The sequence below is a fragment of the Cuculus canorus genome, chromosome 2 (assembly GCF_017976375.1).
Source record: "Cuculus canorus isolate bCucCan1 chromosome 2, bCucCan1.pri, whole genome shotgun sequence".
NCBI classification, from domain to species: domain Eukaryota; kingdom Metazoa; phylum Chordata; class Aves; order Cuculiformes; family Cuculidae; genus Cuculus; species Cuculus canorus.
The window spans coordinates 45,107,802-45,135,651 of NC_071402.1; the positions used below are offsets into that span (position 1 = coordinate 45,107,802).

At 40.2% G+C, this 27,850-nt stretch overlaps 1 protein-coding gene across 3 annotated transcripts in view; it reads right to left on the reverse strand.

The window, feature by feature from the left end:
* The window catches only part of MAPRE2 (microtubule associated protein RP/EB family member 2), a 102,347-nt gene that overhangs the window by 28,973 nt on the left and 45,524 nt on the right, over positions 1–27,850 (reverse strand). For 2 of the 3 annotated variants that reach the window (XM_054057645.1, XM_054057646.1), the window contains one exon: positions 10,991–11,118. The exons of the other annotated variant lie outside the window; for it this stretch is intronic. In XM_054057645.1, coding sequence (XP_053913620.1) covers positions 10,991–11,118 — 128 coding nt within the window. The remainder of the gene's footprint in view (positions 1–10,990; positions 11,119–27,850) is intronic. 3 annotated transcript variants of the gene reach the window in all.

Sequence of the window (27,850 nt, forward strand, 5' to 3'; positions counted from 1 at the left end):
AAAACTCTGCCGAGTACTTACACAGCAACCAAATTAACAAAGCAGACATCTGGCTTGCCCAGTTTTACAGGAGGGGCAACAATAACTTAAAGACATTTTTCTCCATGGGCATGCATGTGTTTCTACGCGACCAGCTTTATGCATGAGATGGTTCTCATTTTCTGTATCCACTCAACCATCACATGAAGGTTTACAGGGCTCAATTTCCCCAAAAGAGAAGTAGAGTTTAAGAGTGGAGTCCAAAAAAGTTTCCTAAAATACTGATGCAAGTTTTGCTTGATAATTTACCAGGATCAAGCTTTAGTGCTGAAAACCACTGCCGTTTAAAAAAATTATCTTCATGCTTTGTGGAGGAGAACTGCTACTAAAAAATCTGATTTTTCAAGGACACCTTGTGCTTAGCTCTTTGCAATGATTTTGATATGGTTCAGAATCAAAGTAAAATACTCCCTAAAGGAAAAGGAGCCTTCTAGCAAGTTACAAACATCAGATGACAAATTTGCATCTTCTTATAGAAAGCTACATAAACACAATTATGTATTCAAAATTCACCCTTAGCAAGAGGACTGCTAAATACGTGGCAACAGAAAAATGACATTATAATTAAAAGCACAGATATACAGATAACACATGTCTCGACTACATTTATTACTACTTAATTTCATGCAAAAGGATTATTATGCAATCATTTCATGTTATAAACTGAATTTGTTCCTAACTCTGTCCTTTCATCCTCCCCATCCCCCAATTATAAGCTTTACTCCGATATCTAAGCAGTTGCCTGGAGGCCTGGAAAATGCACTGTGCAACCTTTCATCTAGATCCTTTTAGAAAACTAGAAACCCAAAGCGTTCATATGAGATTTTGTTTCCTTCTGCTGGTAATGCAAATTCCTTCTGCATGTCTTTAGATAGAGTCTTACCAGGTTTAGGACTAGTTACAGTATTTCCTCACGTTTCCTTCCTGTCATGCTGGCAATTGTTTCTATGCTTTTGCCAGCCAGGAGATGGTCCCGGGTCCGCACAACACTCGTAGGCAGCGAACACTAGACTACATTCAAATGATACCATGGACCTGGTATCTGACACAACTCTAAAGCCGGCTGCTGGACTGTTTCCCGAACAGGAGGATTTTATTACATCAGCAAACAGAATGCATTAAAATGCTCCTTCCTGAAGTACAGAGGCAACATAAAAACACGGACCGAACTAAACACTGTGAACTACAAAGACGGAAAACTCTTCTTGATTCCCAAAAGGCAGAGACCTGCGTCCCACAGCAACAGGAGGAAGTAAATATATCATTACAGTCAACTGGGACTGAATGGTGAGGCACTGGAACAGGTGGCCCAGGGACACTATGGATGCCCCATCCCTGGAAGTGTTCAAGGCCAGGTTGGATGGGGCCTTGGGCAGCCTGATCTAGTGGGAGGCATACCTGCCCATGGCAGGGGGACTGGAATTGGATGATCTTTAAGGTCCCTTCCAAGCCAAACCATTCTATGATTCTGTGAGTCTACAATTTAGGACACTGAAGTTATATACACATTTAATATTACATAGATATTTATTAGTAAGGTAAACCTTTACTCCTTAAAGTTCACAGCTGTCACATTGCATTCAAATGTGACAGGTGAGTATGGTAGAACTGGGATTCTACTTTCTACGCTGCCCATCACTGAGATTTCCTGGAGGCAGCAGGAAAAGCAACCTTACTGAAGTGATGCAAGATTGCGATGCCTTTACCTCACAGCCACAGCACACAGACCTGTGGTCCTCTGCATACTGGACAGCACATGAGGGCTATTCAATTTACTACACAATTGATGCTCAACGCAGGTGCGTGGGGAAGGGATATTTTTAACACAGTATAAGCAAAATAGTAGTAGAGATAATGACATCACGGCTTGTGACACACCTCTTGCATAAGTTACATGCACAAAAGGATTTCTATGTCATTATGTTTCATTCAAGATTTTTAAAGATCCTTACAATTTCTGCAAAAAATTCCTGAATACCAACATCCTCTCCCACCCCCTGTACCCTAAAAATCTGCACACAGGAGCTGTAATCATTACCTGTTGAGAATGGCTCTCTCTGGTCCCTATGATCAAAACACTTATATGCAAAAATACATGCTCTCCCTCCTCCCCCAACAGAAATAATTTGAAATCTACTCAAATGTAAGATGAAAACTACAGCTGGTAGCACTGTAGAAGAGGGATCAATGTTAAAAACCTCTTATCTTGAATTAGATAACAAGCAATTTAGAGTCACTGGCAAAAAGTCCTTTCGTGTTTTAATCCAGAATATTGATGCAGCCATTAGTTACAGAAGATATTCACAGGCCAGACTCCAAAATGAACCCGCAAACACGGCTGTGCTGGATTACAACCCCAGCAGCCACTGCTTTTGGCCTAGTTGTGAGCAGAAAGAGCCCAGAAGCATTACAGAGTTTGCAGGTGTTTGCTGGGTTTCCCACCCCAGGCTCATGGCTGAGCGGGCAACAAGGACTGCACACCCAGGGCTGGGCAGGCAGGCAGCTGCCAGAGGGGAAGGGATGCTGGGGCAGAATTAAGACTGAAAAGAACAAATCAAGAACTGTAAAGCTAGTGGTTTGAAACTATTACAGTTGAAGAGTTCGGTCAGACGCAGTGGTAAAGCTAGAAGCTTCTACCCAATCTATAAAATCACAACATTCTTAAAGCATTTCCAGAACGGCAGATAATATTTCGCTAGTCCCCCCTGAAGTAAACAATGACAAAGTCATTCTAGCTTTTGCCCTAGACTTTTCTTTCCCTGTTTCTACATCTCCTTCCCAGACTGTCCATACAGAGCTAGTGTTTGCTCTGAAGCATATGCACTCTGCATCATTACAGATTTTCAGTTTTCCTCCTTTCTCCTCTTCCATGGGGAGGCTCATGAATCCAAAACAGCAAATAAGTATTCTCTTGATAATGAAAGGTATTTCTGCTTCTGACTATTTAAAGCACAAGGAAATTAAAGGAGATAATAATGAAAACAAGAGAATCCTGTTTTTCTGCAAGTTTTACTGCTTGGTAAAGCCCCTAGATTTGAGCTGGAGAGCAAGATGGGATCCCTGGTATTTTAGGCATTTATGTTTATATGCTTTTAATGGAAAACAAAAATATTATCTTCAAACTAACTTCCTTATGCTTTAATACTTAGTATACTAATAAAGCATTCAGTAGAAATACTATAATATAAGCTCACGTATGCCCAAGTTAATAATTGTTCCCTGTAGGAAGAGTCAGGTCAGTCCTTCACATCAAATGTCAGAAGACTCTGTCCCTCCCCGTTCATCCCTGCAGTGCGTGGAAGCAAGATCCCAGAAAGTCATATAGAACCACACCAGCCAACATGGAATCACAAAAGGTCCACAAAAAGACAGGGCCTGTCTGTGTGTAGGGTTGCTTTATTTTAATCCTAATGTTGAAAGCAACAGCAAAATGTGCTAAGTGCTACACTAGAAATTTGCTGTAAATACCTAGAGTAAGAATTTTGTTCTAAAATGGCATGCAATTCAAGTTTAAGTCTTTTACCCAGGCCTCATTTTGATTTTCACATGCTTATTTTTGAAAAATCCCATCTGGGAAAATGACTGACCCTACCTTTTTCTGTAATTATAATTTTTTTGTTTGCACACTTGCTTTAAGAAAATACTTTCAAAATAATCTAAAAACATAGATTCAGTCACATTGGATACAAATTCCTTCAAAATATTCATTCCCTCCAAAGCTGCAACAACCTGACCATGCATTTGGAAAATACACAATGATTTGCAGGCATATTAGTCATCAGCACTTCAGTTCACTAGAGCAATAGCTGCTAACACTAATGGGAAACTGCACACACCCACTATTTCTGTTGCTGGGACAACAACAGCAATAAAAAAAAGGCAGTAATTTGCAAGGAGCATGCGTGACCTAATAGTTTTGACAAGAAAGGCAATAAAACAAAGGTCAATGATCATTGTTTATAGTACAGTAGAACTTGCTGCCTGCCTTTTCCTCAGCTTTCCTAGAATTTTTTGAAAGCTTTTTTAGCACATCATTTTGTTACATATAGTGATGTGTTTAAGAAATACATGATAATTCATGGTGAGTACGCCATTGGAGACGACAGCCTTCAAATTCCTATTTGCATTCCCAGCAGCATCGATATGACCTAGGATACAGGTCAACACAATTACAGAATCACAGAATGGTTAAGGTTGGAAAACACTTCTGGAGATCATCTAGTCCAATCCCCACTAAATCAAGTTTACCTACAGCAGGCTGCACAGGAGCATATCCAGGTGGGTTTTGAGTATCTCCAGAGAAGGAGTCTATAACCTCTCTGGGCAGCCTGCTCCAGTGCTCCATCACCCTCAGTCAAGGTTTTCCTCATGTTGAGGTGGAACTTCCTGTGCTCCAGTTTGTGCCCACTGACTTTTGTCCTGTTGCTGGGCACTGTTAAGTGCTTGGCCCCATGCTCTTGACACTCACCCCTTAGATATTTATAAGCATTGATAAGATCCCCTCTCAGTCCTCTCTTCTCCAGGATGAACACGTCTCTCAGCCTTTCCTCATAAGAGAGATGTTCCAGTCCCCTAATCATTTTCGTGGTCCTCAGCTGGACTCTCTCCAGTAGTTCCTTGACCTACTGGAATTCTATTTCTCCAACTGACACACAGACATGATTCATGTTTCAACCCATTTCCTGGTGAATGTTCAAGCACACCTCACTTTACTACCTACTTAGTTGTAGAGAATCAAGCGTTCATGGGGCTGTGCATCAACAAAGTCATTCTGGTCTGTGCTTCACCCTTTCCAGCACCAGTCTCTGAGGACACTGAAAATTGATGCAGACTAGAGTGCAGCCCTGCAGTCCCGTGTGTGACCACAGCTGCCTCAATGAGGGCAGAGTGAGTGCCTGCATACAGATGGAGCTGCTGAAAGCAACACTGCCACCACAGGTAACAGCCTACAGAACTACAATCTCACCAACGGTTATTGAGATACATCCATCTTTCTGCTTCAGAAAGCCCTGTTCCACACAGGTGGGGCATTTGTATGACAATCTAGAATATCCACTGATCATTTTAAATAATGCATGCGGGAGGGAGGTTTCCCCAGTGTTAGCTTGTATTCTCTTTCTTAAATATGTAAATCATCAAGCTGCTTATAAATTATACACAGTAGAGTTTATAATATTTAATTTTTAGCAATAATTTATTTAATTATTAATAATTATTATTAATTTTTGAATGGGAAGATCAGAACAATTTCAGAAAACAGTTCCCATCTAACTTAAAATAGCTCCTTAACTCATCACGCCTAAAAAAAAAGTAACATACAAAAATCTAACGAGCTCTTTCAAAGCAGGGAAATAAAGCAACTGATTGCAAATGAGGGCTAATGGTAAATAAATAATAGTTTAAAAAAAAGTAACACTCTTGTTAAAGTTTTATTCCTCTCTAATTCTTAATGAATGACATTTTAAAAAATATCATTGGCTGAAAACCTCACGATACTGATTTGCAAGCCTTCTCAAAGTTTTGGAAACAATCTTAAAATCCAATCATTAACATCCATCATATCCCTCTAATCCTAAGCATCACATGGAAGACATTAGAGAGTCATTGACACTACGCATCTTCTGTGATGCATGACTTCAGGACAACGTGCCAGTTCCTTGTAACATGGCTTGGTTTCAGAGTGCAAATGGGATCAAGTCACACTTTAATCATGTTTCTAAGATGCTCTAGAGACCCAGCCTGTGTAAGGCCGCAAACTGGAAAAAAACAAAACCACCAATGTTGAAACATGCTTCAGCTTTACAGGCACTAGCACACTGGGTTGTACAGAAATCATCCTTGTGCCAGATTCTCCAACAGGGTCTTATTGTGCAGATTTTAGAAACACACATATAGGAAGTCATGGGTTAAGACAGGCACTGAACAAAATATACCTTCTGAGACATGGAAAAACAAATCTTAGTCAAATAAGCCACAGAATAATACATCCTGTTTGTATGTACATATACACAAATGACACGCACAAGAAAAAGCCCATCTTACCATCTCTGTCTGGCTAGTACCCTTCTTCTCCAGCCAACTCAGCCCAGCTCAGAAAGCTCTTTGCTGCGTGCAAGACACGACAGCCAATTTTCACAAAGTGCTGCTCAGGATGAAGCGTGCCGGGCATCTCACTCCCTGCTCCTACCAAGGGGCCTGAGGCTGGGTAGTGCTGGGGGCACAACTGCTGCCTTGCTCTCAAACAGTGGTGAGCAGCCCCACAGCAGTCACTGGAAGCAGAACACTTCAGACACTCTCCACAAGGCAGGAACGACTCTCCTTGCACAGCACCGATTGCAAGAGATAACAGGTGACAGAGGCTGTGCTGGAGTTCTCCCCCAAATCCTGAGAGGCAACAGAAAGTCAAACAAAGAATGACATCTGCCGTACTGCCACACTATCTGCCTTCCCTTCAAGGTGGGAGATGGAGTACCAACAAAATCTATGTATGAAGGAAATACTGAACTTTACCAAGGAACCACTGAACAGCTGAAATACAGAACCAGTTAACAGTAGTCACCACAAGACAAATTCCCTGTGCCAACACCCAGGGCATCTACAGAAAAACATCACAGCCTAAAACTTAAAACTGTCAAACCACATGCTCTCTTTACAGTATGGTCATTTAGTAAAAGCAAAGAAAAAAAATATCCCACCCTGCATTTAATCCTCAATCCTTGCATACAAATCCTGAAAAACAGAAGGTCCGTATGCACTGGAGGCCAGACAATTTGCAAGTTCTCAATTCCACCAAGAATTTACAGGTGCAGGAAGGGGGAAAGATTCTGCATCTCCTTAACCTCAAAGGATCACACAAGCTTAGCTAAGCCAGAAGTTATACCTCACTTCAAGCTACATTTTCCTTTCTATATATTTTAACCATTTCTAGCTTCCTTGCTCATAATTTACATGGCTTGTACATTTTGTGTTGTTTCTCTTGAATTCATATACCAGTCCTCTATAGTCTCCTGCCTGACTCTTATTTTGAATACACTCGTGTAGCAGCCAAACATTCAGGAAAAGTCCCGTAATACTTTCACTTGGTATTCCCTATAGATGAAAATCAGCCTTAGTAAAGAGACTTCAGTCATAACCTGCTCAGTCTGAACTCTTTTTAAGAAGCCACTGTGTATTCATTACAAAAACAGCATGACTCCTAAGAAATAACTCCTGTCATAATTCATTTGAATTCATCCTGTTCCCTATGCCTATGGATATTGTACACAGGACCCTACTACATTAAATCCACCCAGTTGTCTTCTATTATTTTTCATTGATGTAGTAAATTAAACGCTCTCAAGTCTAATGCCTATTTAAAGACAATACACCCTGCCTTCAATTAAAATCATAGATTATAAACTTCATATTCAGGTTAGCAACCTTGCAGGAAGTCAGATCTGAAGACCAAAATCTGACAAAAAGACATTCACCTAAATTAAAGAGAACTGTATTGCTTAGAGATGCTCAAAGAGATTTTTTTATCAAGTTGTCAAAACTAAATTACCAGAGGAGCCACAGACTAAATTAAAACTCTTGAAGCCTGCATGCATCCATCCGTAACCTGGCCTGTTCTGCACATCACTATTACAGCAGGCATTCAAAGAGCTCAGGGGACACTGCACTTTGCTCGGCCTACTTAGCAGAGACAAAAACACATGTAAGACTCCCAAAGAATACAAATACTTTATGACTAAGCCAGCCTCTTCCTTTGGTGCTTCTCATCCTAACAGCTCTGTCCTTTTAACTGACAACTGGGAAACAGGCTGGTATTGCTACAGCATGCGTATTATCAAAGCCACTTCTCCACAGTAATGAAAAAAAAAAAAAAGGATTGATAGTTTTTTCTGTCTTTATTATGCACTGCTATGCTAAGCTCTAGGCATGTTCTAAATAAAGTCTTCAGTAAAAGCAGAATGTCACATTATTCCTTCTTGCTTAAGCTCAGAATGTCCAAAATTATCAATAGGCTGACTACAAAATGTGGGCATCTGTGAGGTCTCACAGCCACCTGCTGAACACAAACATACGCCACATCTAGGTGGCCCATGCCTCCTAAAAGTAAAGCCTTTGACCTTTTCATTCACACTTAACATCCTTCCTCCCATCCCTTGCTTTTCCTGGCCTTCTGATTGCTCCTTATTAGGAAAAAATGAACAAGAACTGAATAGTTATAACAGCACAACAATTCTTGATGCTTTTTTTCTAAAAAAAGAAGCAAACGTCCATAAAATTTTACAGTAGGTTATAAAAATTTAGTTACAGTGGCTCTGCAGCTCCCTGTTAATGCTGTGAAACGCTTCATTGTCATAAAGAGTTTCCCACGTAGATCTTCTCTTTCAAGTCCTGAAGAAATGCTCATATTTTATGGAAACTAACATTAAGCTACATGAAAGCTGCCAGTGCTTCAAGGAACATCAGTGAAAGGAATGCCAGAATAAATGCTTTAGATGAGAGCCACTGAAACTACAGTCCATACTATGCTTGCTGGTGCTTTGCCTGATAGTTGGCACGTCATTTGTGTTACTCTTCCCCTAGTTTGCACCCTGTAAACTACACTAAATAAACTGTAGGTACATTAAATAAACTACTATGAGTTTACACAGTAAACTATATTAAATACAGAAAGATTTCCAAATCTTCTTGTCCCTCTATCTTTCATCTTTTGCACAGGAGAAACAAGAGTAGGCAGTCTCAAATGGAAAGGACCTAGTCCGTAAAACTATTGTGTTCCAATGTCTACAACAATTTAGCACAGTTTGGATTCATCAGAGTAAAGTCCTCCAGACCACAGGAAGGACTGTGCTACATGGCTTCTTCAGATAAGGAACTATTGAAGCCCCTTCTGGGATTGTAATGAACGTTAACATCAAAGTGAGAATGTGTAAGCATCAGGCTTTACTATCAAACCAAATGGGGAAATTCGAGTTTACAGCTTTGACTTCTTAAGATATGAATGTAAAAACATTAGGTTAACAACAGCAATTAATACAATCCAAGCAGTTCTAAAGAAAAAAAGTATTTCATTTTGTACAGGAGCTCTAAATGAGACAACCTTTTTTCAGTTTTCCCTTGTGGTGCGTCCCAAAAATCCTCACTGCAGGTCACACAAAAAGTTTCATAAGCTGTGCAATGAAATAGGACAGTGGGTTCGTGAACATTTTCCACACTTTCCTGCTGTCTGCCCCACTCAACTGACGTCTGTCAATCTGATCTTCTTAAATATCTTTAAATCATTCTACTCTCCATAATCAAAACTGTCTTAGATCACTTCTCCCCTAACTTTAGGAAAGGGATGTCTTTTTTTTGTAGGCCCACACACATTTAACTAGAGAATTCATTTCAAAAGCTTCCTTTCAACTATTTATGAGCATATAAATAGCCATGCAGAATCAAGTCAATAGCTTGTCTAGTATGCTTCCTGTTTCAAACAATGGCAAACTTGGGTATTTTGGGATGAAAAAGTCCATTTTCTTATATCTCCTTATAGATGTGTGTGTGTATATATAAATATCTGTCTCTATCTATAGCTACACCCATATTTACACACATATGCGCACACATCCCTATGCAAATATTTCCTTTATGTATAATACACTAAAAGAAAACACTTTGGCTAATTTCCGGACTTGTAAATACAATAACAGCTAAATATAACAACTAAATTTCAAGTTTAATACCTATTAAAGAGGTTATTTCTCATGTTCTATGTCTTTAGTTATTTACTTTATATGAGTTACTTACATGCACTTTAACCTGCACTTTTTCAACCTCAGCTTTATAGTCATTGTGCAAGCCTGCAAGCATACAAGCCTGATTCTGCAGCTGAGATTAGTCTTCTAAATTTTGAAGAACATGCTATGAGGCTGTCATCCTCAAAGGATTTTCTGTATCTTTCAGGGAGCATCTCCAAAAAAGACAGTCTACCCAGAATAAATTCAAGTATATGAATATAGGACCCCACTTATACATTTCAGCTGGACCAGTAAACAAATGAAATGTGGTAATATGGTTTCAGTTTATGTACTAATACTTAGAGCATTGTCTCCATATGTAAGATATTGCCAGAATATCCAGACAATTGTCAGTTGTCTGGAAGTTAGACCTCCTCCAACACAAACATCTTCAAAATTAAAAATCACAGTAGGAATTCAGAAAGAATCACTCCCCAGGGGCATCTGTATTGTCAGTGAAACATCAGCCTTTATCTGTGTCATTTCTAGTCATCAGCTAGTCAGAGACCCTGTTGTTTAACACATATCTTGTAGTTGCCACTCTGATTAACCAAACTGTCCAAACTATTCAAACCATTACTCTTTTTTCAGGGCTCATTACCAAATTTACCCACAACAAGAGTTCAGTTACATTTAAAAAGAAACAGACAGATTTTCTTGACAAACTTCTAAAGCCCTCACAGCAGCTGAAGGCTCATTTCCTCAAATCCACATTTTTCTTCAGTCACACTTCTGTTCTCTTCCTGCAAACAGCAGCAAGGATTTGTGGACCTTTACCAGGAAGGAAAACGTGCTGGAGAATTTTGTCATCTGGGGTTTCAGTTCGTTTTGCCACTTTTCAGCTATGTTCACTTCCCATTTAAAAAGATGCCACCCCAGTACATTTCGCATTTTAAAGCTTATCAGTGTATTCTTTTCTTGCTTAGTCATCCCTTTTATTACTTCTATATACCTTCTGCTGCATTCATCCTGTTCACCTCTGCATTTGTTACGCCTTCTCAAAGCACTTTATCTTTCAGTGATTAACATGAATGCAAAAATGCTTCCATTGCACATACATTAGTCTCTTTCCTCAGAGTAACTGCTTTATGTCAAAGCTAAAAGTTATCTATTTTCAACAAATCAAGACTTTTAAAGTGGTTTTAAAATAAACATTTGTAAAGCATACTGCACTTGCTTACCTGAACAGAGTTGTTCAACTTTTGTGTAGTTTAAAGCTAATATATCATTAACCCATGCGATGATGTCATGTCTGCTCATAGTCTCTTGGGTTATAGAGGTAGAGTACACGTTGACCGCCATTCCCCAACTAGGAAGAAAAAAGGAAAACATTTTTTTGGCATTTTGGTAATTGTCTGCTGGATACAATGAATTTACACTTCTTGTTCAAACAACAACCACCAAAAAGAAGGAAAAACTGCATCACTGCACAACTTTCTCTTATTTATCGAGAAACAAGGCTTAATTTTTATTCTTTGATGATACATAACCTCCCCAATGTCCTCCTGGAAATTATGAGCACATTTCTCTGGCTGTTATTGTGAACTTAAAGAACATGCAGGCTTCCTGTATCCAGCCTAATGCTAATAGGTAGGAAAAAAAGAATCAGACATAGGCTAAAGATACACAGACAGGATTGGAGACCTGGGATGTTGTCAGTGCCACACAGGTATAGTGATCTGACATCTATCCATCATTTTTTTGCCACTAGAGGACAATCAGACTGCCCAAACCTGTATTTAAATTTCAGATCACTTCTAGAAGATGTAGGTGTTCTACTTAGCCAAATACTGTTTTCCTACTGGAACAGGTACCTTTTAAATAATTAATTCAGTTCCTTACAGTACAGAGTGAATACCAGACAATATTTTTTATCAGCTTACCAACTTCTGTCTTAACAGTAACTGGAACTTGTACAACCAACCATCTGGGTGGAAAGCTGCTGCAAAGCCCAATTCCTCTAAATCATTAGTAACATTTTCTCTCAGCTTAAACCCATTTGTTCTGCCAACTTTATCCCCCAGCTATAATGTTTTTTTCTTCTCCAGAGCTGATTTCATAATGTGTTAGGAACAGCACTCAGTCTGTCCCAATTGCCAGGTAGTCTAGATCAAACAAATCAGTCCTTCAAGTCTCTTATCAAGTCAGACCTTCACTTACTGGTAATGCCTCAAACACAGCCAAACAGTTTCAGACTGTGTTCAGATAGTGTTTCAACAAAAACTTGGCAAATAGCAGTCTGTGCTGAGAATTTTCACAGTCACAATCTAATAAATTTTCATCTTAAATATGTCCAATTGGTTAAGATTCTTTTCTTAAAGTAAATCTAATTCATAGTATCCAGTCCCCAAATGTATAGACTGGAAACACATATGGATTTTATTCCCTATTACTCCACACTAGCCACATCTTTCTGTTGTGAGACACTAAGAGAAAAGATGTGCACATTCAAGTTTATTTCATCAACAGTTTCAAGGAGCTTCACCAAGATCATTCAAGAAAAGAGTAAACAATGTTTCCAAGACCACTGGGCTTCAGGCAGCCCACTAGTAACAGTCTAAGTACAAGAAGTCTCAGTAATGATCAAACAGTCAAAGTTGTATTATTCTTCTTGGAAAGGAAGGGTTTTGTGGAAGCTGGACACCTTTGTCTCTACTGACATCTTGTAGCTAACACTTAACTGACTAGCCTTGGTGCCAGCCCTGCCACCTCAGCCTTCAACCTCAATCTTCATCCCCAGTGAAAAAGAGCAGGATTTCCTCTGTGGGATCTGAAGTCTGCATGGACTATTTCCATGGAGCATTTGCAAATATGTAACTGTTTGAAGCTTGCTAGACAATTCTGCAGAGAATACAAAGACTGCAGGCTAACTCCATTTCTAGGTATGCTGGAGCAATCCAGATAAAAAGTGTAAAAACTCACCAGCACGAAACTTGGCACAATAACATTTAAGCATGTAAATACATATAGCAGGAAATGCATTTAAAATAGAAAGTAACAAAGTTCATAATATTGGCCAATTTGTACAAAACAAATTTCAAACAAAGAAAATTATTCTAATTGTTCAAATCTACTGACATTGCATTCCAAAACATGAAAAAAAAACCCCAAACCAAACCAAATTTGCCTGATTAAAAGAAAAAAAAAAAAAGAAGAAAAGACAGGCCAGTAAGAGAAAGCAGGCTCAAAAAAATTGTGCTCTGATCGCCAGGCTACTACTGCCATTAACTCCTTTAGAAACTGGCTGCCCAGCCCTCTACCCGCTTCTGTAGGGGCACCTCTGAAGTATGGAAGAAATCAGCCTGTCCTTGGCATGTTCAGTTCTTCCTGCAGGCTCCCAGAAAGCACAGCTAATTGCATGAACATAGCACTGCATTCACTGCAACAGTTCGCAAAGGTCGTTTCCTTGGCACACACTAAGTGCTTGGATTGAACTGAGCACTAAGAACAAAGTTTTCGAAAAAGGGAGTGCCCTTTTATTCTTAAAACCACACCATAAAGGCTAACCATGAACGCTTAGCTTCAACATCAGAATGGAAGGGACTGAGCTAGCAAGCCGCTCCTTTGTTACTAAAGGCATCTGAAGCATAAAACGTCATTGTTAGCATGGTTTTTACTTCAGTATTTTTGCCTTTTTGTACAGATAAGAAACTAACATAAAGACAGCACCACTGTCACTACCGAATTAACATGTTCAGTATGGTTTGTAAGATCAGTTCAAGTAAACAGCTTAACAGTGACTTAAATATTCACTTAAGATTCGGAATACTGAGTTTAATATTTAACCAAGAGATCAATATGGAACAGTCTACTTCTAAAGAATCTCAAGATACTTAGATGCTAATATTTGAAATAAAGCTACTGCAATTTGAAGTTGCCACTACTTCATCCAAATTTCAATTGTCCTCTAAAGGCCAGAAAGAACTCAGAACAACCATCAGGCACCAGTAGTGAAAGCAGCAAGTCTACCCTGATAAAAAGATAACGAAAATTCACACAGGAAGGAAGCAGAAATTCCCTCATCATCCTCTTCCAAAAGCAATTACAAAGACAAACACCTATCCTTGTGCAAGCAACGGGAGAACAAACAACCTCCTTTGCTGCAGTGCATGGGATGGAGAACTCTTCTTCAGGAAACAGCGAGTACATGAATAACCTTCAGGTTTACAATGATATCCTGAAGGACATTTGTAATACAACTCGGGCTGTGTTTGCAGACAAATTACAGTCTATGGGTCAAACAAGAGTTCAGTTCTCTATTTGTAAGAGACAATACCTTCACATTCATATATACAGTTAAGCATGAGGGTGTATCGATACAATTTTAAACAAATGCATGCAAAATGAATTAGAATTTCTGTCAAGCAGAACTAAAAAACATGCCATTGTCATTCATTCTCAGTGACTTGTTAACATGCGTCTGCCTCTTCCATGGCCTCTTCTCTTGAAGGAGTTCACCATGTCTTCGTGTCTCTCAAACGAGTTTACCATGTCTTTGGCTTCTTCTGTCCCGGACCCTCTGAACGGTTATGTTGTAAATAAACTCAGATAGGAAAGGTTTCCTTTACGGTAAACACATTCTAATCTGGTGCTCAGATAGACACATATCCTGTTTGCCACACAGACAGATCGGGGGGGCGGGGGGCGGGATAGAAGAAAAAAGTACGGCCAGGCATAGGCAGCAGAGTCGCCACACAGACAAGAATCCTTGCGCTTGACATCCACAGCTGGGCCTGGGTTTTCTCCAGGACTCAAGTCCTTATGTGCTGAACTTCTCTGAAAAATGTAATCCAGATTTAAAACACATATCAATGAACATCTGTACGGCGATGTAAGAGAACAGCTGGACAGGTGGAGACTCACAGGCTGTACTCTGTACGAGGGCCAAGTAGCTAACAATTTACTTTATGTCCCAATACATTACTTCTTCCCAATACCATTATTTACATTTTCAACTTGTTAGGCTTTCCCTTGTTTAGGCTGAAGGCTCTCAAGCATAAGGCTGTGATGAGACTTATACAAGCCTGAAAATCGGCATCCACCTCACAGAGATCTTAAAGTTCCGCCTTCCACAGAGAAGCCTGACAATTCCACAGCAAATAAAAGCAGAGTGAAGACAGCATATCACATCCCCCACTTCAGAGCACACAGGTGGAGATTAAAAACCTCTGGTTGTTACAGTTCTGCCTAACCACAAATTCTCACAGAATTGTTTTATAATTCTCACAGAAGAGTCTTGCCCAATTAGTTCAGGCCATTTCAGAAAAACACTTCACACATGCAAGTCCAAGCACCACAGACCAGAGTTCAGGGGATTATTTAGGAGCTGGACAACATGTATATGCTTAAGGAATTTTCCCAATCAGAAGTACACTGGTTCAGCATGTCTGATGGTAAACAATACACCCAAAGGAGTACTGATTCTTCAAGGCATTACATGCAGCATTGAACGTTCAGCTATTGGGCACTTTCCATTGCTCTTGCTACAGATAACTGCAGCTGTTACAAGGTGTTATCCAGCTGTGTTTAAGGACAGTTTTGCAAGAGGAATGTGTTTTTTTTTTTTCCTGCAGAGAAGCTAACAGTTGACAGCAGAAGCTGCATTACACCGAAATGGTAAAATAATGGCAAGACTGGAAGGATTACTGCAATGAATCTAACTGCAGTGCAAAAACTCCTCACGTATTCCATCACCCCTGAACCTGCAAGGCCTTCCTATTTTGTACAATTAGGCACAGTATAATGTTAAATTTTTAAACACAGCAGAAAGCCTGTGCAACAACAGAAAGAGGAACCTTCTGGAAGCTGGCATCTGACAACATCAGGATAGATGCTCCTAGTAAAACAAAATATCTTCCAACAAAAATTACTGAAGCAGAAGATACAGCACAAAGGCTAAGATGTAGCTGAGGGAGATTGCAGGTCCTGTTGGAAAGGCTTTCAAGATGAAATTTTCTGCAAACAAAAAATCCCTGAAAGAAGAAACTTGCCAGCCTCAGCAGCCACATCCTGGTGGAAGGAAAATTCTCCCCTTCATGTTATTCTGAAGTGGCAAATGACTTGCTGGACTCTGCCTGCTTTTTTAACACACACTGCATACAGTGTTAGCCATAGCCATCGGAGGCCAGTTCTGCTCAAGGCTGTCTTCACCAAAATGAGTCCTAAGGACGGAAGAACAACACAAAAAACTCCAGCACAGTTCTGACAACACTACTTACTCTCCCTTTTGACTGTACTCCCACAGCAAATTCAATAGCCAGAGCCCTCACATCAGAGGGAAAGAGAAACTTTCACAAACAACTGAAGAGAAACTTGCAACAAGCAAAACAGAAAGGCTCCACCTGGTCAAAAACTCAGTTTAAGATTAATCACAATGAGGTACTGCCATGGAAAAAAAGGAGAAAAGAATCCTCTGGTTGTAATATCAGGAGAAATTCACACCTTTTAAAATCATGAATGTCAAATCTCTTGTGCACTGTTCTCATGTTACTAAATGTCCCCGAAATGTTAAAAATCTTTTATTATCCATGTATCTCGTTCACTTCCGAATGCCATGTTAGCTTCACAACATAGATCCAACTTGAAGACCTAAAATGATTTGTGAAGCATACTCAGAGACTGAAGCAATCCATGTACAGCTTGATTGCTTTACATTGCAGGATTACTATTTAACACAGCAAACAGCATGTTTTCTTTTGTTCTCATTACAATCCCCTGTTTCAATACAAGTGAGGTTACAGTACTAGAGATTTACTTTGATTGGATTAGGGCACATTTCAAGTTTTGTTCTTTTAAATTAAAGGCTGCCTGCCAATTCTAGGATGTTCTGACCTGCATAAATGTTTATGATGGATCTCAATACCTAGTATAGACCCAAATATGAGTAACTCTTGTAAAGACCAGTGGTAATTCTGGTTTCTTTTGGTACATACAACTTTAGAAAAATTAAAAACAAACAAACAAACAAAAACCCAGAACACATTATCTGTGAGGCAGAAAATACTGGTTCTTATCCAGACAGTTGTCCCAAATGTGAAAAATCGCAATCAAAAGTATTTAAACAATATTCACAGTTCGAGCCAAAACCTCCAAGATAGCCCAATAACAAGCAATGCATCACACTGTCTACTGCATACTTTTTACAAAATAGCTTTAAGCTTATTCACTAACCAGTTATGAAATTAGGGTAGATCATTGAAATTAGGAGAACAGTCACAAATTCCAACAACATGATTAAGTGCTTGGACTATTTTAGGACACCTGAGAAAGACAAGCCACATTCACAGATTCACTTCGATTTGATTTTTTTGATCTGCCAGTGATATTTGCATAGCATAAGTAAAATTTATTTCTCCTTCTCATTCCTTCATTCCTGCTGGATGGCAACGTAAAAAGTAACACCATGTCTCCACCGCAATACCAACACATTTTCTTTTCTTCAGGGTTCACCTTTGCTTCCCGAAGTACAATATGAACACTTAACTACATGATATCTTAATTGCAGTTGAAAGTATTTGCATATGCCCAAAGGCTCCTTATCAATTTCTATGAGTAAATTAATTTCAATTTAAAAAAAATACATTCTTAAAGGACAGAGGTTCAAGAGAGGCAGACATCAACAGTTTACACAAAAGGGAAGCAATTCAGACTTTTTGGTGACTACCATTTCCACAAGGGTATACTCACTCTGAGGGGTTAGGAGTGAACCACAGCAGCGCACAGCACCCTCAAACTACACCTCAGTCAAACAAAGCAATAGCAGTGCTTGGGGCTGAAGAGGCCCTCGTTAACACAGTGAAAGGATGCACAAATTTCAGTAGAAAATTAATGTTACTATAAATTAATGTTACTATAAATTAAGAAGGCTTTTTTATTTATGGAGAGCCACAAAAACATTTGAAGTAGGCTGAACAGACACACATAAGTTTGGCAAGGTTGCAATGTTAAAAAAACCAAACTGCTTTTACTTAGAGTTATTACCCTCCCCTCCCAAGACTTTCAACTCTAAAATCCCTAAGCTTGAATTGCTGGTCCAATGCCCTGAAGGAAGACATTCAACCTGTGAAATTCTCCTAACAAACACTGGCAATTAGTCCACCTTTCACAACAGACAAGATTGTGGAAGAAAAAAAAAAAGTGACTCAGAGAAAAATAATTCTCAGACTTAGACAATATAGTAAACCCAAGCCAATTAGAAAAACCTACATTTTAGAAAACAGAAGAGAGTCTATGAACATTTTGTAACTAGAAAACCTTGAAAAAGCTGATGAATAAACCAACATCTAATCTTCTATGAAAAGTTCTCAATTCATGAAGACAAACATTGCAGCTTTTATTCTCTTACGGAAAATAAAAGATTACTAAGCATACATGCAGACATCGCTAAAGGATTTCTAAGGGGTTAAAAGCATGATAGGAAGCAAAATAGCAGTTGTGAGTACACTTATGGTGGATGCCTTGAGAGGCAACATGTTTTAGCAAGCCTCAGTTCCTGGCCTAGGTTCTGCAAATAACAGGGAAACCTTCTATCTTTTTGCTCCCAATAGATGATAGATGAGTAGTTGTATTTTCAGACAGCAGATTCCCAAATGCTTTAGCAAATGCAGAATTACTGGAAAATGAAGACAGCAGTCGAGAAGGGCTTGTCCCCAAAGTCACTGCCCCTCTGAGTGCAGTGCATCAACTCCCAAGCAAAACCCTGTGGATATGCCCATGTACCCGAGCAGTCACCTGCACCTACACCAGGGAAATATCTGCCCTGATCAGGAAGGGTTAAAATTAATCATAAACTCCAATTAAGAAAAAACAATGCTGCTGGGCACCCAAGGCACTACGTGAGAGGCACAAGCCACCTGCACAGCAGCCTCACTGCAGCCGAACAGCAGCTCTGGCAGAGCAGGCAGTGTGCTGCTCCCAACTCCTGCCATCTCCGCCTTTTCAGTTCAGAGAACACTGTGAGCAGGCTTCGGATTTTCATCAGGGACGCGATCCAACTAGCTGGAGTCAGATAAAATCACCAAATTAATTTAGTTTTGACCAGTCTGGGGTTTTGTCACTCCCCTCCTCCCCCCAACATGTATATGTTCGGAGGCAATAGGCTAAAGTAACTCACTGATTTACTCCAAGCATAACGTAATGGCAAATAAGATTTTGTAATACTATACAGCTCTCCTGACAGGGTCCTGAGCAGCTTCCAAGTGCCTCACATCCCAGCACAGAGCCAGGCCAGCGAGGCAGTGACTCAGCAAGAGACAGGCACTGAGCATCCCTGGATTTCAGAAGAGGACAAGTCTGACAAGAAGGGAAAATGGGGGGATTCAATAAGGTGAAATGCCCTTCTCCCATCACATAACTGCTGTTTCCTAACAGGAGACTGCAGTACGCTTAATAAAGCCTGGTTGTCCAAGGCAGGCAAAGTTAACTGGGAGAGTGCTCTCATGGGACAGGTCTTGCGCTAGCTACAATACACCTACAATACACCTTTTCTACTCGCACACGATGTAATATGATGCAGAGAGCAAGGACTTTGTCACGCATCAACTTTTCTCTCTTTAACATTAAAAACAAATGTAGATACACACCGATTTACACATTGCAACATTTATTCTAACTTTAACATACACACGCTAGAACCACAGAATTTCCCGAGTTGGAAGGGATCCACCAGAATTGAGTCCAACTTCTTGTTACTGCACAGAATAAGGCTCTCTGAAAGTGGCCTTCTAAGCAGGCATTTTTAAGGCACGTGGTGTGACATTTGGAAAAAGACAAGAGACAGCACAGCAACTGCCCATGCAACCATCCCAGGACCCTTGGGCAAAGGTGTCAGATCGCAGCCCGCACCACAGAACCACTGAGCTGCAAGGCAATGCAGCCAGCCTCGATCCTCACTAAACCAGTCACCATGGCAGGAGGGCAATGACACTGAGAAGGGGTACAAGACAACATTTATTTTAAGTCACCTTTTCCCTGCAGCTGTAAACAAGCATGTGACAACAGATGATGCAACAGGCAACCACAGTAGCTGCTTTCACTGGTGCATCAGTCTCTAAAACATGGCTGTGTATTTTTGTAAAGTAGAATATTAAGCTCTAGTACGGTTGTCCACGGCTCCTGCTGCTACCATGGTTCTACATTTGGGGTTCAAAGGACAAGTGCCAGGTTTCCTGCTGGGTATGCAGGGCACTCAGCATGCAGGTTTCTAGCCACAAGCTCCAGCTCACATCTGCTACCTGAAACACCTGTAAATCCCCTGCCAGCGCTGCCTCTGCAGACTGCTGGGCCAACACACTACACAGCATTTTACTAGGCTCTGCATTCAACCATTCTCCTGCTTCTCTCTCCACTGCTGGTGAAAGCTAGACTAAATATAATAATAAAAAATCTTGGGCTTTTGACATCTCTGATCTTGTCGAAATAGGCCCAAATAAATACCCCTGTCTTTGGCTTGCACAAGCTCCCTACAAATCATTATTAATATCATGCAGACTTCAAATGTTAATACTACCAGCCACGACACTTAATTTTGGGTTTGGATACCAAAGTAACTGACCTATTCCCTCATTCTCATGAGTTAATACTATAACAGACAAGGAGTCACTCTGAAATTATTCTGGTGCTCAAGATATTACCAGTAAATGACTTGCACTTAAGAATTAATCCTACTAAGAACTATCTAGAACGGGGCTCAACTTTTAAGTGCAATTGCTTAACTGCTATATTAATTTTGGAGCAACTAAAACTAGAATTCACTAATCCTTCATGGCGTAAATTGCCCTTTATGAACACACTACTTCAACCACCTGTGATTTATGTAATGTATGTATGCCAGTAACCACAAACTTATTTTACCATTGTTGCACTACCAATGCAATTGCTGAGACTACCAGTATCAAGTGAAGCTTCCCCAAAACTGACTTTTTTTTTTTTTTCAACCATGTTGGTCTTTGAAAGTCTGCGAAGTCTGAGACTTCTTTCAGATTTTGTTTTTAAGATCTCCTGCTTATCTAAAGGGGGAAATCCCTAAAGCTTTGTTTTGCCAAATAATATTCTTTAGATAGCGCTTACTCCTTTGATGTAACTGTGATTTAAGAACACAACTACTATCATTTACAACAGTTTTATCTATGAGTCCCGGTGAAGCCTTGTACCTTAAACAAAGAGAAGCAGAGATGTCTTGTTTAACAGCATTTGGCCTCCTTTTGCTGAATATCTTGAGGTCAATTCCTGAAGTGTATTGCTTCCAGCTGGCAAACAGTGACATTACCAAGTTCAGCTACCACAATAAACAAGGAGGAAAAAAGAGTTTATTGCTTGAAATATCTTCAACTACGTGTAAGTACAGTTAAGAAGGTAATAACCTGTGCTGCAATGTGAATATTTAGTTTCTTTAGCTCCCTCAATGTTGCTTTAGGTCACGCAACAAGACAGTTCTGCACCACTCCCTGTAAAAGCGCATCAGGCTAAGTACACAACTGATGGTTTAAGAGCTGTGCTTGTAGTAGCCTTTCCTGCAGATTCAATTTATCAATAATGTCATTATTTTCTGCATGAAAAAAATATACAGTTCATTAAAAGCAGAGGGAGTAATTTATCAGCTTTTAACTTCAAGACATTATCTTTAATTGCAACGTACCTAATTAATTTTAAGACATTGCAAAATGTCTTAAAAAATGACATTGCAAAACTATCACTCTGTTCTACTGTGTTTCTATGAACATTTGGTCATCCTTGGGTACTAAATTGCAGAAGCTGCTCCCAATGATTTAGAGGAAGCAATATGAAGTAATAAATAGCAGCAGTAGCAGAAATAAAGCTTTTGCAAGAATTAAGCTAGAAAACAGTTGAAATTAATGCAATCAAACTGCGACTGCAATACACATATTTTTCTTTTCCATTTCAAACCTTTGATGATAGGATGATATCACCTTGGTGGAAGTATTAAATTTGCTGCCATATTCATTTAAGTGCCTGATTTCTTGGCTTTGTTTTATGTGCCGCATTTTGAACTCAAGAGCTGTTTACACTTATTATAGTTACAGAATAGGATCATAAAGTGACTCAGGTAGGCAAGGAACTCCAGAGATATCTGCTCCAACCTCCCATTCACAGCAGAGCCAGCAAAAGAGGGCCGCCAGTGGTCCCATCTAGCTAATTTCAAAGTCTCTCCAAGGACAGCTATTCCACAGCCTTTCTGGGTAACCTCTTCCAGTGTCTGATCAGCCTCACGGTGAAAATTTTCCTCCCGTTATCTAAAGCCATTTCAAATGTTGCAGCGACTGACTGCCATTGCCTCTCATCCTCTCCTCATGCACCTCAGAGAAGAACCTGGCTCTATCTTCGCTACACCCCATCCCATTAGACAGCTGATGACTGCAGTGAGATCTTCCCCTCTCCTGAGCTCTCTCCAGGCTCACCAAATCCAGCTCACATGCTCCAGCACCCTGACCATCCCGGCAGCCTTCCATCCCATCAGTACGTTACTGTCTTTCTCAAACAGGGAAGGCCAAATTCAGGCACAGTATGCAAGATGTGGTCTCAGAAGCACCAGAAGGGAATAATCACTTCCCCAGAGCTGCTGGCTACATGCCTGCTAATAGAGACCAGCATGGGCTTGGCCTTCTTCCCTGTGAGAGCGCTCCGCTGACTCATGTTCATCTTGTTCTCCAGCATCACCAGGTCCACACTGTGTAGCACTTCAGGAACAATTGGAGGGGGTGTGCTAAAGGTGGTAGTGGAAAAATCCACCTCACCATACTAAAAATAGCTGCTTAAGATAGCTGCAACTCATTTCACACTTGGGAACCATATATTAAAAATGTACATTGGAGAGCCAAACTTCTGCATGCAGAAATATATATTAAAAGGGAAAAAAATAAAATACTCCTTATGCATCCTTGAGTCTGACAACTGACACAACACGAACCTCTTGACTGAAAACAGTGTTCTCAGATCCTGAAGCAGAACCTACATCTTGCATAACTCTGAAACATTAGTATGGACAAGAAGTGGTATGGACCCCAAACAATAATCCAGTAAAGTATACTTAATGCCATTCTGCAGAACGAGGTTTTTTAACAGAACAGCTATTTACATGCGAATGCTGTCCTTTTAGGAAAATTTATCCCTTCTATTCCAACAATTATCATTTCATTGCCTCCATGTTCTCAGCACTCCTACACACCATAGTCTTTCTGTATATGAAAGCTCCCCCGGGACTTTCATATCACTGGGTTATGCACTCCACTTCCATACAAACAATTACTCACAGATTCTATAGTTATTTTAATAAGTTATGATTTGTATAACATTGAATGCATAAGTAAAGCAAATGCATATTCTATACCAAATATTACAGTGCTTCCTATTCATGATATTACTGGACCAAGTCCACAGAGATTAACCTTAAGCAGCAAAGCATAACAACCATGTAAAATTTGCCTAAAATGAATTTTCATTCCCCCAAAATTGTTTAATATATATAGTCAGCAAGCCATTCTGAGCATCAACACTGCATTCCAGACTGACAGGCAAGAGTTTGCATTCATGTGCATCTCTGAATAATTACAGCTGCTTGGGTAGGAAATCTGTGCAGTACTAAGGAACCGTGCTGTACGCGGGATATGCATTTGAGTTATTCCTAAAAGATGGGACTGAAGTCCACAGATCTTGCTAACTAGCTCTCAGGGTTCCAAATTTGCAAGAAATATAATACTGAAAATTAAACCTCTGAAACAATACACGCAACCATATGGAGAAACAGGAACATACACCATTGCTTTATACTATGCCATTAGAGAAAAATAAGCTATTCCTTTACTCTGTCAACTGCCACACTGGAGAAGGGCCCTGTTTTTATGCAGAAGTCCCAAACATACTCCAAACCAAGGATTTTTCAGTGTCTATAGCTGTTTTAAATATTGTTCGAGACCACTCTAAATTTCTGCTTAAATTCACATCAGCTCACACGAATGTTTCCAGCCTCGCTCCTCCATGCATGCAGGATCCAGATCGCCGGCTCCTTCTTCAATCATGCCACCCATATTTCAAACCCCTTTACTCTCCCAGTCAACAGGCATAAACGATGCAAGGCAGCTGTATGCAAGGCCAGATCAAGACCACAACCTGCACGGTACATTCCTCTCCAGGCAGAATGACTTGGCACAGTTGTAGGATTTCCTATAGAAGTTACATCCTTAAGTCTCTGCTCACTGATTAATGTTTATATTTCCTGTTTGGATAGCATAGCAAAAAAAACAGATTAACACAAAAGCAGCCTTCACTACTCATGGGACTCTATGGGAAACAAGAAAAAATTTCAAAGCAGTTAAGCAAAGCCATGTAATGGATGTGCTTACAGTATGCAGCGCCTTCTCTATCACATATTTAATAACTTGGTATACCACCAGGAAGCTAGATAAACATCTGTCCAAATATAACAGGCAAGATTTTAGTTTTCAATTAAATATGCAGTAGCATGAAGGTAACAGAATTGCATTAAAAATAAAGCCACCACTCCCAAAACCCCAACACTTAAATGCAAGTTTTGCGAAGTTTTATAGCTGATACTCCCCTTCTCCTCCCACCTAATTATAATGAAACAATATGAAGAAGATGCTTTATCGATGAGTCAGGCAGCAGGGATCTGAGCAAGACCCAAACAGCTACGCACTGCTCAGCTGACACAATCCCCAGAAGAAACATGGATGTTTTCCGTTTACGTTCCTTAGCACTGATACTGGAAGCAAACAATTAGTGCTGCTAGCTGGAGGTCGGGATTCAGCGACTGAGGAACATGAGTATCCAAACACTGTCTTGATGCAGCACGAGCCTTGTTGCCACCATCACTACTACATTTATTCTGCACTTCGGCCTCCGTGCCATCCCACTCAGTGGTTTGCGTGATTGAGAACAGATGTGGAGAGACCACTCGTTTTCAATTATCGAACAAAAGCTGAAAGCTGCATCTCCAAAATGAAAAGCTGGCACACAATTTATCTTCTTCCTTACCAAGCTTTTGCTATAATTAGCTTTGGACACGAGGAAGGAGAAAAGGCTGTCAAATTAAACTAGCCTCCCTTCACTAGCCCCAAAGCTAAAAACTCTGAGGATATTTTTAAAGAGTCACTCATTCAAGTGCCAAGGCTTGAAATTTAAACCTACTACACTTATTTTTTCTTTTTGCCTCCCACAACAAGTTTCATATCTCAAAAGGTTAGACCAGATGGGTCACCTGAGAGAACACTGCTGTGGTCCAGCCTGCCTGTGATGAGGTAGCTGCATCTCCCTCAAACTAGCCAGTCAGGCAGCAAAGGAAAAACTCCAAGAAATTGCTTTTATCAGGCTCTCTTGGTCCACAGCCCCACCTCCAAATCACCTTTCTTTCACAACACAGCATATTTTTCAGTGCCTGTTTTCCAGGAATGCTAGATTGAAGAAAGTAGACAGAAGCCAAAATGTCTATTTCCAAAAGTGACAGCATCAGATTTCTTCTTTTTTTGTCAGTATGCCAGAAACACAGCGCTGTTGCTATGCAGCTCTATGAGGTACTTTAAAAAAAACACACAACAAAAACCAGAATGCAGCCTCCCATCTACAGGATGTTTCCGAAACCCACAAAGCCTGGGTGCTAACTAGGTATACTCAGACCTTTTTGTCGAGAGCACTTGGGTGCAAGCTGAGAAGATGGTGCTGTCTGAAAGTTACTTTCATTTCCTTACACAAACTGGGTTGTCTGTGACATGTTGTTTTCCTCCCTTCCCCCTCCATAAAGATACCTCTTTCTTAGCCCCTGATTTTAGAAAATACCTTCAACTCCCAAAACACTGTGAAGATGTTTCCCTCAAGATCTAAATTCAGGTTAAGATGTAGCCCAATAACGCAGGCACAGACTGTCTAGGCTTCAGACAGCCAATGCAGTATCGAGCAGAGTCATCATCATAAGAGACATTTACATGCAGTCACATGTGATTCCCAGTTACTTTTTTAGAGCCAGAGCTGCCCAGCGGTAGATACTCACCAAAACTGCTCTCCCTAGGCAGAGTACTCCCTAATCAGAAAACAAGATTAAAGGGGAACAGCAGCAGCAGGAAGCCAGCTTTATGAAAGTGAAAGAAGAGAAAATAGAGGCTACCTAAGCTCACAGGAACCAAGGAAACATTCCTGCACAGTACCTCTCATGCTGGCTGGTAGCTGCCGGCTGTAAGTCACCAGGATAGTCTCCTCTTGGATAGCTAGTAACTATCCTGTTGCAATACAGATGCTTGACAGACAAGAGGATCATCACAAATATCACCTTTAGAAAAGCTCAAGCCCAATTTATGGATTCTTTTTTATAAACAAATATTTATTATTACCCTTCTCCTGCTTCCAGTGAAACCTAGGGCAAACTTCTCATAATCTGCGATATCACCAGTCAGGACAAGAGCAAACACCTCTGGAAACAACGCTTCAGTTACTAAAATATTCAGCAGCCTTTGCTTTGACTAGCGTTTACAGTTTCAGAGGATGCCTGTCTGCACTATAAAGTGAAAAGACAACTCACTATGTTTACTCTGTATTTTCTTCACAGTTGCTCAGCAAGGAACGTTTGGGCCTTTATCTATTACTTTTAACAACAAAACCTATCATTTTTCCTTCAGTGGAATTACCAGCTTTTCACATTCAATGGAACCTAATTTTAGAGCAAGAAACGCCTTGTTCTGGAGTACGCAAAGCAGCAAGCTTCCCTTTGCACCCCAAGTAAAGCTGCACACCTGTGGATGGCACAGAATCACCATAGACAGGGGCAAGGATGCATCCTGTCAAGAGAAGGATGCTCTCCATCACGTGGGGCCAGCCTGCGTCCAGCAATCCATTGGGAGTTAGGAAGGCAAACATCAAAACAGATTTTGTTGTAACGTAAATCTCAACTTCCAGCGTGGAAGTTATCCGGCTCCCACTGCAGTAAACTCAGATAGCCAGATACACCCGGTAACATCCCACAGCTTATTTCAGCAGTGGGTAAGGAAATCGCCACTTCCGTCCAGCTTTCGTTATTACACACCGCGCTGTTGCACACATAGCAGCTTAACGATTTTTAAAAGTACGGCAACAGTTAGGAAAACCAAGAATTTAAACCAGATACTATAAGAAAGGTACATGACAAGAAAGGGTTTTCTTTTTTTTGTTTGTTTTTGTTTCTTTTTGGTTTTGTTTTACTTTATTTTTAGCTTAGAGATCTGAAGAAATATAATCAGGAAATTGGTTCCACTTCTCTCCCCTTCACGTGAGCTCTGGATATAAAACTAAATATAGCCAGCATACAAAGGACCAGAAAACCATCTTTCTAGCAGCACACAGACAGATCAAAAGTTAGGCATGGAATCCTGCAAAGGAGGGTACAACAGCTTTCCCTTTTTAGACCAGAGTGGTTTAGGCTAGGTATGCCATTCAGACCTGGAAACATTCGAACTCTGTATAGCTAGCTTTTAAAATCATAATGAGCTGATCACCACAAGATGCCTAGAGTCTGGCAAAAATGTACTACAGACATACCCTGCTTAAAAAAGTTCTTTATATAGCTGTTGATCTGTTTTCTCACTGATTTTTTTCCAGTGTTCTTTAACCGTACAAGTAAAACTATAATTAAATGTAATGCCACTCTCAGAAATGAGCCCAAACCTATTTTGGGCCAACAAAATGACACCTCAGTCCCAACCAAATTTTAAAGTCAATCTCCTGTTCCGGAGCACCTGAAACAGCATTTCACTAGGGAAATACAGACTGACTACAGTCATTTACTCTGAAAGTTAACATCTCCCTGTGACTAAATTTTACACCAAAGCGCCTGGTTTCCATTTACCATCTACGTGAGACTGAATGTGAAACTTAACACCTTGGGCTCTATGTCCCAGTCTGCAAAATATAATATGTCCTTTGGAAGACTTAGGAAAACTATTTGTGGCTTTGCATACAGAGCACACGGTTGGGACTCATGTGGTATAGGTTCAATTCCCTGCTGCGTCCTCAACTTGGTGGATAATTCAGGGCAATTCCTTTCA